The sequence below is a fragment of the Trematomus bernacchii genome, unplaced genomic scaffold (assembly GCF_902827165.1).
Source record: "Trematomus bernacchii unplaced genomic scaffold, fTreBer1.1, whole genome shotgun sequence".
NCBI lineage: Eukaryota > Metazoa > Chordata > Actinopteri > Perciformes > Nototheniidae > Trematomus > Trematomus bernacchii.
This window is the reverse complement of record NW_022987589.1, coordinates 886,376-899,092: the sequence shown is the minus strand read 5'-3', so window position 1 is coordinate 899,092 and position 12,717 is coordinate 886,376. Positions and strand designations below refer to the sequence as shown.

At 38.6% G+C, this 12,717-nt stretch overlaps 1 protein-coding gene across 2 annotated transcripts in view; it reads right to left on the bottom strand.

Moving 5' to 3' along the window:
* The window catches only part of map4k5 (mitogen-activated protein kinase kinase kinase kinase 5), a 64,019-nt gene extending 51,576 nt beyond the window's left edge, over positions 1 to 12,443 (bottom strand). For both annotated transcript variants that reach the window (XM_034129009.1, XM_034129010.1), the window contains exons 1-3: positions 12,269 to 12,443; positions 9,992 to 10,226; positions 548 to 605 (exon numbers count right to left, since the gene is read on the bottom strand). In XM_034129009.1, the coding sequence (XP_033984900.1) occupies positions 548 to 605; positions 9,992 to 10,099 (166 nt within the window). In that variant the 5' untranslated portion in view covers positions 10,100 to 10,226; positions 12,269 to 12,443. The remainder of the gene's footprint in view (positions 1 to 547; positions 606 to 9,991; positions 10,227 to 12,268) is intronic.
* Between the last annotated feature and the right edge of the window lie 274 nt (positions 12,444 to 12,717).

Genomic DNA, 12,717 nt, shown 5'->3' with positions numbered 1-12,717 from the left:
TGCACATAGAGACATGTTTTGCAAATAATTGTTATACATTAAGTTGTGCATACCATGAACGGAACAAATAAAAATGAAATGTATTTTTCCCCAGACGCTTCTTTTTAAGATGGTCACCATGTGGTTAATTGTTATGTTGACTTTTGATCGGTTGGTTGGTTTCATGTCACTGTTGGTTTGTAAGCAGCTGTGATTATTTCTGATAACGGCTAGGTACCATGGCTGTGAACTTATTTGTTTTTATTTGTATTAACGTGTGCTTGCGACTTAATTTAATATGCAAGTTTACTCTTTACTTTTGCCTTTTTATGTACCTTTGCTGTAACTTTGTAAATATCAAAGGATTCCTGGATGGTTCAAATGTATACTAAGACTTTGTACAAACAATGTATACAGAACTTTTGGGGATTTTGAACTAAGATCATTAATTCACTTGTAAAAAGAAACATATAAACAACAGTGGGTCTATGAGCAAAAAACTATAGCAGGCCCTGTTAAGCAGAATTAGTATTATTATTAAAACTGAGATAAAGAGAAAGACTCTTACCTGGTTCCAACTTTATGATCTTCACAGCAGCAAGCTCGCTAGTTTTAATGTTTCGCGCCTGAAATAAACAACAACAACAACAACATATTGGTCAGGAATACTGTCAATATTACTGCTTTAATCAAAACTGGTGGTCCAACTGTTAAAGACAAACCAAGTAGTTTAATTGGTCAATAAACAGCTACTTAATAATTGATTTTGGACATGTTTCTGTTAAAAAAAAAACTAAAACATTTCTGAGTTCCAGGGACTCATGTGAGGGTTTCGTCACTTTTTGGTTATTTTATTTGATAATATTGAATATCTTTTGCTTTTGGACTGTTGGCTAACCTAATGTAGGGTTAGAGTAATTACAATGGACAACTTTTAATATTTTCTTACATTTTTTAGACATGAGACATTTTCAAAATACTGAAAATATGTGGTCTGCTGTAGCCTTGAGCTCTATACTGTAGCATGATACTGTATTCTGACGGTTCATCCCTGACAGTTTTGGCCTACATACGCATTAAACCAATAAATGCCATTTGGATAATCCTTTCGACTCAGAGAGAAGTGGAGTGGAAATATTGAACTGTGGTACACGACCACAACATCTCTCTAATCAGTCTAATTCAACATGAGTACATACTTTCCTATTTTCTGTGATTGGCATTGCATTGAATTAAAAAAGACAGAGGAATTTTGAACACATGAAACAAGGAGTAAAGCACAATACATTAAGTACACATTTATGAACAACGGTTATTACATTTGAATAGAGGCGGTGTTGTGTTTGCAATCTCCAGAAGTAAAAAGCTAATGTTGGGCTATAAAGGAACTACAGCACGGTCACATGACTTCACGTCACCACCGCTAAGCTAAAGGCGGCGAACGTTGGGCTATAAAGGAACTACAGCAAGGTCACATGACTTCACGTCACCACCGCTAAGCTAAAGGCGGCGAACGTTGGGCTATAAAGGAACTACAGCACGGTCACATGACTTCACGTCACCACCGCTAAGCTAAAGGAGGCTAATGTTGGGCTATAAAGGAACTACAGCACGGTCACATGACTTCACGTCACCACCGCTAAGCTAAAGGTGGCTAACGTTGGGCTATAAAGGAACTACAGCACGGTCACATGACTTCACGTCACCACTGCTAAGCTAAAGGCGGCGAACGTTGGGCTATAAAGGAACTACAGCACGGTCACATGACTTCACGTCACCACCGCTAAGCTAAAGGTGGCTAACGTTGGGCTATAAAGGAACTACAGCACGGTCACATGACTTCACGTCACCACCACTAAGCTAAAGGTAGCTAACGTTGGGCTATAAAGGAACTACAGCAAGGTCACATGACTTCACGTCACCACCGCTAAGCTAAAGGCGGCTAACGTTGGGCTATAAAGGAACTACAGCACGGTCACATGACTTCACGTCACCACCGCTAAGCTAAAGGCGGCTAATGTTGGGCTATAAAGGAACTACAGCACGGTCACATGACTTCACGTCACCACCGCTAAGCTAAAGGCGGCTAACGTTGGGCTATAAAGGAACTACAGCACGGTCACATGACTTCACGTCAACACCGCTAAGCTAAAGGTGGCTAACGTTGGGCGTGATGACGTTTATTCGTCTCATTTAGACACTTGTTAGAAACCACAGTTTTTCAAATCACCAGTTGGGTATTTACTGATGTATTTTATGTCATAGGACAACACTTTAAAATCTCTTCTCTGGTGTTAACCACAGACCTTCTTTCAGGCTAACAACCAAAAACACATCGACTTCAACACAAGGGAACAGGAAGTGCTAAAATAGTAAGCGTTTCTTGGTTTAGGACTCATTCCTGCAGCTCTCTTGCTGTTTGACGTGGGTTAACGTACCTCATCAGGGTTGCTTTAAGCTTAAACATCATTATAATCCTAAATAAGATCAAACCGTAAATCAGCTTAAACAGGCATCATCCCCAGACCTCATGCTGGACGACATAAATCTTTAATATCCCTGTTTGTAGATGATGAAAGAGTCAGTCAATCTGAAGAGTGGAATCATTTTGTTTCTGTATATTTGAACGGAAACATCTTCAAAGTTTAATATTCTATTGTACCAACGTCTACATCTCAAAGGCTTTGAACATATACATCCATACTTTGTGAACTTTCCATCTTCAAGTAGGCTGCACTGACATAAATCCAGGTCAAGACGGGATGCTCCCTAATCCGGGGGAGTGATGGTACGAATAGCTATATCAACCGAAACCATAAAACCCTTTCAACACAGGGAATGTGCTGCCGATTCACACATAGGGTGCGTTTCACTTCTCTTACTTCTTCGCTCCTCGGGCTCGGTATCACCGGAAGTTGATTCGTCTGCGCCATCTTGAGTACCGTCCCAGTGGCCTTATTTTTGCCGGAGGAGCGATAATCGAGGAACTACCAGACCATCCTCCGGAGAAATCCTCAGCCACTCGCCCCGCCCCCTTACTGTGTATCGCTCACCGATTGGACGATGCAGCGCATGCACTGATCTGGCTGCTGTCAGACGATCAGCTGTGCGGCGTCATCACAAACGGACGTCGCTTCCCGTGACGCTCCGGAGGAAACGACGTCCCGTTGCTCTTAAAACTAATTTCCCTGCTTCTCGTGGTTTCCTTGCGTCTCAGCATGCTTCCTTGGTGGGAGGGACTAGTCGCAGGGAAATGACGCAAGTGAGGGACGCAAGGAATCCATTTAACCGAAGTGAAACGCACCCATAGACAGATCGTTCTGCAGCTGACAAACAGTGCATACACACAAACACAAATATCAGAAAAAACCTGTGTACAAATGTGTTTTTTACGGGATTATGGCATATTTGTGTAGATAACTGTTTACAAGTCATTATTCTGCTTAAAACCTGTTTAAGTGATGACCACATTCTTGCTAACAACCTGTGGCTATCTTTGCATTTCCTGAAGTAGACAAACACAGAAAGGGGAAGTTTCTGCAGCGACCGCTCAAATATGTGAGACAAAACTTCAAGGCTTGAGACAACCTGTGACTGGAAGAAGCATTCTGGCATTGAACAGAGCTCTAAAAGAGACAAAATCTTACACAAAATCACATTGTCAGAGTAAAAAGGTGAGCCTGATGTCTATATAACTGCAGAAACTGACAACTTTGAACACTTCCATGTTATTTTTGCAAACTATGAAGGCATAGTGAAGGTGGAAGATTCATTGGTTCCCTTTTTTGTCATTTAACTTTGACACTAGTATCAGTACACTCACCTACATTACTCACTCTTACTTCTCTTGTTGAGAATAATAAGAATCTGGTATATGATGATTAGTAAGCTATTGAAAAGTACTCATTTACAAAGGTCACCTATTATGCAAACATCCTCTTTCTCATGAGTTTTCTACATAACCAGTTTTCCGCCTCTTCAATATGGAGATTTGCTACAGTGAGACATTTAAAGCTTTACCTAGGATTTTGAAAAACTGGGATGGACATTTTTCACAATTTTTCCACATTTTATAAACCAAACTAGGACTGCTGTAGTTCTAGACAAACGTTTCATTCTTAAAAGTATTTAAAAAATGTATTGATAATGAAAACCAACTTGTGGTGTAGAAAATGTGAGAAAATATTGAAAAATGTCCATCATAGTTTCGAAAAAGTCCAAAGTGAAGTCTTTAAATGGCCAAGGATATTCACTTTTATGTTAAATAGACAAATAAAAGCAAGAAATCTTCGGATTTGAGGCTAAAAACTGCATTTTCCGGCATTTTTGCACTACTTTAACACTGAATCCATCAACCCAGCGTCTGATGTTATAACCAAATGAATCATTATGACAATTAGAGCAAAACAAAGGCCAAATGCGGCCCATTTTGAATCGGCAAATAAATGAAACTTGTGCTTGTCTTATATTGTGCTTTTTAAATATAAATGTAAACATATATTACACAGTAGTATTCATGTGTTAATGAGACCACTTTTCAAATAAATTCAGTCAATTAAAGTTGGAAACATTTTCTAACACATCTTAGTTGATAAGAAAAAAAGCCCAATGACTTATTTACATAACAAGCTTGAAATAAACACTTCCTATTTCTCCTTATTATAATCAATCTGAGGCTTCTGCTTTAAGGGATGAGCTGCCAACACTCACAAGCATCATTCACCTACATTTGATTAATTTGGCTAACTTATAACTGAACTTATGAGGCGATAAACCTCTAGTGAGTGGCTCAGCCCTTCGTATATTTTTCTGTATGTAGCCCTCTGTGAGAAAAGTTTGGACACCCCTGCCATAAGACAACTTTCCTCCCTCTGAGGTGCTCCTGAACACACCCTCACAACGCGTGTTTGGACAGGGCCGATCAGATTTCAGCCTCCGCCTGCGAGCGGCTGCAGAATACCAGGCGCTGCATTCCACCGGTGGCCTGCTGGGGGGGTGGGGGGGGGGGCTGCACAGAGGCTTTGTGTGGAGAGGGACCCTGACAGCATGAACTATCATCAGATCAGACTCCACTCGACTGTGGCAGATGCATAAACAACACAATTCTGCAGCCGACACACAGTGGATACAGCATGTTGTTCAGCTAAGTGTGTATGGTACTTTGACATCCAATGACATTTTAAATTGTTTTATTTTAACACTGTAGATGTTTTATCTTGTTCTGTATAATTTAATATTGTTGTCATGTTTTCTGTAAAGCACTTTGGTCGGCTTTGTGCATGAAAGGTGCTATACAAATACATTTTATTATTACATTACATGTCACTTGTTAGACGCTTTTATCCAAAGCGATTTACATACTCAATACTGTGGACAATCCCCACAGGAGCAATTTGGGGTGAAGTGTCTCAGGGACACAACGACATGCTGACTGCAGTGGGGTTTGAACCTGTGCTCCCATGATCCCAACACCAACGCACTAGCCCACTGCGCCACAGCCTCCGCTAATTATTATTATTATTATAATTTATTATCAACATTTGAAAGCTGGGAAGATTTAGTTTTCTACAGGGACATCTTCAAAAGTACTTTGTGTATGACCCAGAGTCCAAAGCTATTTCATATAATAAAAACATATATACTATACTTGTGTATGACCTGAGGACCTGGCACACCAAGCCAATGTTTGACATTTGGATAAATCAATTATTCGATAACTGCAAATTAATTTAGATTTAGTCAAGAATTAGTGAATCATTTCGATTGTAGTTTCTATAAGTCTTTAGATGTCTTGTTTTTTCAGTCCCAAAAACCCCAAAATATTCCATTTAATATGATTTGAAACGGAGAAAAGACGCAGAACTCCAGATTTAGAGGCGGAATAAATCCTTTCTGAGATGAAATGTTTTATAAATCCATTAACAAAACAGTTGCCAACTATTTTTCATTGCTGTTGTATTTTCTTTTGATCAACGAATAATTGTACCCCTTCGAGCAATATTCTTGTATAACTTACTTTTTGAGATTTAACCATAGATATCATTTTCAGCAATAACATCATCACTAATAATAATAATAATAATACACAACTCCATATATTGTAATGTACATATCAGCGTTTCCGCCAGGGGGGGCGTCTTGCCGTCATTTGACGCCCTTATTCAGCTCGGGACGCTGAAGAACAAAGTCATCCCAAATCCTATACGGAGAACCGGGATGACTGGAAGCGACGATGGAGGGCTCGTCTGAGGACGACCTAGAGAGGCGCCCTGAACTCGAGCCGAGGGCGTCCAAAAATATTAATAATTCGAGAGAAGATCGAGAGTTTTTATCGCTTGAAATAACGAAAAGGAAAAAGATGGTTTCCCCGACATCGGCGGTGCCTGCTACAAGACAACACGGAACGTGCGCGATTTGGACGCGATGAGCGGTGCTAGTGGTGCACGCGCGTGAGCTGCGAGCACCAGAGCCTCGCAGCGGTGAAACTGAGGCTCCGTGGTAACATGAAGAGCCGTTTGGGAGCCGAAAGAGCCGGTGCTTTAACGAGTCATATCATTTATATGAAGCCATAATCAGGGGTCTTCAAAAGTATTAAAAGTTGATCAATCAATTTAGCGAAAATGAAGGCTATTAAAAAGTATTAAACGGCATTTCCCAAGGTATTACATTTTGTAGCTTGTTTTCAATAAGTATATAAATTGTCCAAAGAGGTTGTATTCTACAGTTTGCCTGAATGTAATCATTGCGTAGGTGTGTAGTGTGATTCTGTGTAGTGTATTTATGGCATCCCGTTGGATTTGACGTCATCTGAACAGGACATCGCACGCTCACTGCTTGATAGCGCGCGAAGGCCCGTTTACGCCGGTTGTTAAACATCGTTATGGGGAAATGCAAGTCTGCGTCCAAATGGTTGGAAGATAAGGAGGAAGGACAATCAATACTGTATATAGTCAATGTGAGGTAAAGTGTGTCGCCAAGGTAACCGGTTAAAACTCCAAGTGGCGATGAGGTCTTAAAATTAGAGATGTCCCGATCCGATCACGTGATCGGGGATCGGAGCCGATCACGTGATTTTCAAAAGATCGGAATCGGGAGAAAAAAAATCGGGGATCGGATTTTTTTTTTTTTTTTTTTATAATTTTTTTTAATAATTTTATTTAATGTTACAAAACAAAAATGACCATGTTCACATCTTAAAGTCATCCTGAGGCCTTAGTTTTGGTTTAAAATTACACAACATCATGTATGTGTTGCTTCTTTTGGGCTTGTTTTCAAAGACCTGGTTGCTTATTTCTCTCAAATCTGGCAACAGAGTGGGCGCAGTGTCTAATAGTAGCAGTAAGCTAACGAGAGGCTACGTTCAGCTGGTGCCTCGGGAGTCGGGACAGAGAAAATGTCAGGAGTTTGGAAGTATTATAAAATTGAAAGCGAAGGCAGTGTAACAGCCAGATGCAATGTTTGCAAGGCGGAGGTTCCGCGTGGTGGAAAGAACAGAGCTACGTTCAACATGACCAATCTAATACAAACACCACCAACAACACGACGAGTACACAGCGGCCACTCAGGTAACGGCACTGAAACAACCGACACTTTCAGAGACTTTTAAAAGGAAAGAGAAACTGCCCCAGAACAGTGAAAAGGCCAACAAAATAACAGCCAAGATAGCTGAATTCATCGCGTTGGATGACCAGCCGTTATCTGTTACCTTTTTTTTCTCTTAATGCATTGCATAAAGATCGGATCGGGAAAAATCGGTATCGGCAGATTGTCAAAATCAAATGATCGGAATCGGATCGGGAGCAAAAAAAGGTGATCGGGACATCCCTACTTAAAATGTATGGAAAGGGTCTTAAAAAAGGTCTTATATTTGACTTCAGGATTCCTGCATATACCCTGATAATAATGGTACATGATCTGCAGGTCTGCATATTCAGAGAGGAAATAGAAATGCACTGTATTTATTTGATCCTTTTGCCCCTTCAGGTGGTTTCATCACATTATTTTGAGGTTACTAACTCAGATGAACTTGAGTCAGTTTCGCTCTCAGACAGGAACATGTGCAATTGTTCAAAGGTCAAACAAGCAGACGGCGTGCCAGAAACTGGACTGACCCAGAGTTTAAATATTTCTGGTGTAAAGGAAAAAACATCTTTGACTCACAGCAGCTCAAAGGTTTAAATTAGCAGTTTGTTTGTGACTGGTTAATGTCAAATATATTGTTTTATTGCAATTTGTTTAAAACTGACGCAGTTTTAGAGGAAATGTATTGTAGAAAAAGTATATTTATTATGAATATGCATGTTTTTGAGAGGTGAGTGCCAAGGTGCTTCTGCTCTTTAAGATTTCTTTTTTTTTTTACACTCTGTTATTTTGCGACCCGAAGATAGTGAGTATCGTTATTGACTAAGGCTGCAAACAAAAGTCAACAAAAATGAGCGAAAGCAGAATATTTGGTATTTGCTTCATGTTGACTTTTGGACTCCACAACGCTCTGAAGTATAAGATAACACAAATAATGTAATACTATTCAGAATGAGAGATACTTTATTGATTCACGTGGCTAAAAAAATGGCAATTTAAACAGAGAAGTTAGAGTATAATGTAAATATGTACACCTTGTTTCACAATATATAACAAGAAATATGTATCAGTGTTTCCGTCAGACCAGGGCTGAGAGGGCGTCCACCCCGAGAGCGATACTGTCTTTTTACGTTAGTGAGCCGGATCATTTGGCTCGGCTCTCTTAACTGATTGTAAGCCAATATCCATGCTTTTATCCTGCTTTCTTTATACTAAGGACTGGGACAAAAACACTAAGTTTTGTGGGTAAAAAGGGCAAGCAGGTACAAGCAGTCACTGTTAATCTCTCAGTCAAACAGGTCCAGGAAAGTATTTAATTCACTGTAATGCAGCTTGCATAACGAGGGAAACACAACTAGAACTGCAACTATTTTTTATAATATAATAATCTGCAGACTTAATTCTTGCTTAACAGATAAGTCTAAACGGTTTATGGGAATTTGATTGATATCGCACTTACTATCCAAATGGTACAATATGTGTTAAAGACTGCCTGTGTCAAAATACCTTCTCAATATAAAATGTTGATCCTGCAAAGCTGACAAGTGGCACAATGATTATTTGTAAATATGTTTCAATGGAAATGCTAATAACGAATTACCTCCAATATCGTGACTCATATAGCAATTGCAATATCAGTCCAAAAATAATCTTGATTACACATTCACTCCAAATGTTTCAGCCCTAATATTCACTAATTGTTTATAACATTTAAAAAGATAGAGACAATTCCTTGTGCGTGACCCGCAGTCTGAAACCCAAACACAGTTTTATTTTGAAGCTGGAACCAGCAACGGTTTGGCATTTGACTGAATGAATGAATCAATAACTGTGTATTTATTTATTTTTAAGGCTGCGGGACGATTCATTTGAATATCAATCACTCTAGTTTAGTGTATAAAATGTCAGAAAAAGTTAAAAGATGTCCATCATACTTCAAAAGTTACAAGGTGTCGTCTTTAGAGGTCTCGTTTTATCAGTCCAAAAGCTACAAATATTCACTTTTATTTGATATAAAACAGATATACACAGCAAATCTCCAGGTTTGAGAGACTCGAAACAGCATTTAAAAGACATGTCTGTTGCTTATTACCTTTCATTGCAGCTCCATTTGCTTTTGATCAACTAATAATTGTGTTATATCTCACTCTTAATTAACTTTTTCATAGGACAGTTTTGTCAGATGAGTAACAGTATGAATCCAACCCTTATGTGCTGTCAACTGCAGTTTATCCTGCTAATAATAAGTATATTTTAAGTAGCTGCAGAAGGCTGTAACAAAGCATGCAGAAACCTGGCTCTCGTTCAACAGCTACTGCCAAATGTGTTAGCCACATGTTATCACGGCTGAAAACAAACAGCGCTCTTATGAAGCTGATTAGTCACGTGACGTTGAAGCCACATATCTGCAGCTCTAACGACTTCTCTGTACCTTGTAGACGTCTCCATACGTGCCGCTGCCCACCCTCTGGAGGAGCTCGAAGTCGTGCTGAGGGTTCCTCCTCTGGATCTCTCCGCTGGGCCGGGGGTAGATATCCATGCTCGCTTTCCACCAGACGCTGCTTCACATTGAGTTAATCCAATCTGAGGCCGATGGGGTTTGATGAAGTCCTGAATGTATGAGTTAATCACTGAGACTCAGGCGGTCCTCCTCCATGCTCCATGTCCTGAAGCAGAGACAAGGTTTGGTGGAAAAGTGTTAAGAAACCCCCGACATTAAAAGTGGAAAGTAACCAAAAACATGTATTTTAGTACCATTTTGAGGTGCTTGAGTATTTCCTTTTTATGCCACTTTAATCTTCACTACATCTCAGAGGCAAATATTTTACTTTTTACTTCAATACATGTATTTGACAGCTGGAAAAAATGTACAGATTCTTGTTTTACATACTAAACAAGATGATACGATACTGTGCTATGGACATGGATGTTGTAAGTAAAAAAATGAACTTTTACTACTTATAGTAAACTGATCACTTGATGGATTGAAGATCTGGTGGAAAAGAGTTAAGAAACCCGACATTAAACGTGGAAAGTAACCAAAAACATGTATTACTCAACTACTGTATTTGAGTACAATTTTGAGATGCTTGAGTATTTCCTTTTTATGCCACTTTAATCTTCACTACATATATTCGACAGCTGGAATAAATGTACAGATTCTTGTTTTACATACTAAACAAGATGATACGATACTCTGCTATGGACATCATGGATGTTGGAAGTAAAACATTGAACTTTTACTACTTATACTAATCTGACTTTTACTTCTAACATAGTACTTTTACAGAGGAGTATTGCTATATTTACTATAATAAAAACATATGAGTACTTCATCCACAACTGGTGACATGAGTATTTCAATTGTATGCTGCTCTGTACTTCCATCAGAGACAAACACTGTACATTTTACTGCACTACATTATCCTTCTGACAGATACAGATTTTTACAACCAAACATGTCAACTTCTTAAATATGAAGCTGTGATTCAACTATCAGACACACATATAGAAATGCGTCTTACATGTTAAAACATTAGAATTATGATTATAAAAGGATATATTTACTCTCTGAAAGGAGCCATTCTTCTTTTTGCTGTTAATATATTTGGACTTTTACAAAAGATCAAGATTTAATATTGTACCTTTCCTTTTACAGAGCTGTAAGCAAAAGATAAAAGTACCTCCTACACAACTGGTTATACAAGTATTTCAATTATGTGCCACTATATACTTATACTCCATCTTTACATCTGGAGTTACTTTACAAATTAAGATTTAACATGACATGGAAATGCTGCTTTAGTTTAAGAGAAGCTTTAGTAGATGATACATTCATAATTATATAACTTTATGTAGTTGTACTGTCATACTTAAACTAGGCTACTCTTAATACCTTTAGACTTTTAGTGAAATCTGGAACAAAGTACTAAGAAAGTGTATAATGGTGACACAACGTTGACAAACACTTACCTTAAATTCATCTAAGAGCAACTGTGTTACATACCATCAGTGGTGGATAAGTACAATACTTGGAGGTACGTGTACTTCACTTGAGTATTTTCCTACTTACTTAACTACATTTTGGAGGCATTGTTTCTTTTTTACTCCACTACATGTTCCACCTAATTGAATTACAAACTACTTTGCATGTATGGATTTATATTACAGAATATAAATGCATCAATAAAGCATTTAGGGTCAAGCTACACAGCAGTATACAAAGAGATTCAAATAATCCCTACTTTTACCAAGTGTCTTTAATGCATTAATATTGATAAAAAAATAATGTAATGGTTTTTTTTGGGCCATTGTGGAAAATGCGTACTTGTTACAGAGTATTTTTACAATGTAGTATTGTTACTTTTTCTTCAGTAAAATATCTGAGTACTTCTTCCACCTCTGCAAACCATGACATGTCACCCAACAACAACATCAGCATAACCTAGGAATTTAATTTATCGTAAACTCAAATTAAAGTTACTAAGAGCTCGTCCTGCCCACTAAAACAACATTAGCTTGAGTGAGCACTGAATATGTGGTCATTCCAGCAAATAGCCAGATTCAAATATTACTAACAGACAGGCTTGACACTGGATGTCATTCCAGCAAATAGCCTGATCCAAATGTCACTATTAGACAGGCTTAGCATCCAGGCTAAGCTAACAGCGAGCGAGCTAATTTAGCTTCGCCCTTAACTTTCACTCACCTTTCATAATGCAGACACCGTGGACGACAACGCCTTGCATTTCAACTTTTTAACACGTGCGATGGCGTCGAATAAAAGTCCAAAAACAGAAGAAAAGCGTCCCTCTTTGTTGGCGAGGAAACAGAGATAAACTTCAGTTGCTGTTCCGTCTCTAACTCTGAAACCTGTAGGGAGTGAAGGAACCGTTAGAGGGCAGTAAATCAATGTCATGGATGCAAGCTACTGTTAATAAAACAATAGAAGAAGAAGAAGGCTCCGTCTCCTTCACGGCTCAGCAGGAATTCTAGCATTAAATACAAATAACTTTAATAAAGCAATGATTGTTTTTTTATCAAAGCATGTCCAAATGCTAATGTAGATGTGAAGCTCAGCTGCACCATAACAGTGATTTTGTTTTATGTAAATTATTATGCACCAACTTTTTGTTGGAGTACTATAATAATAACTTC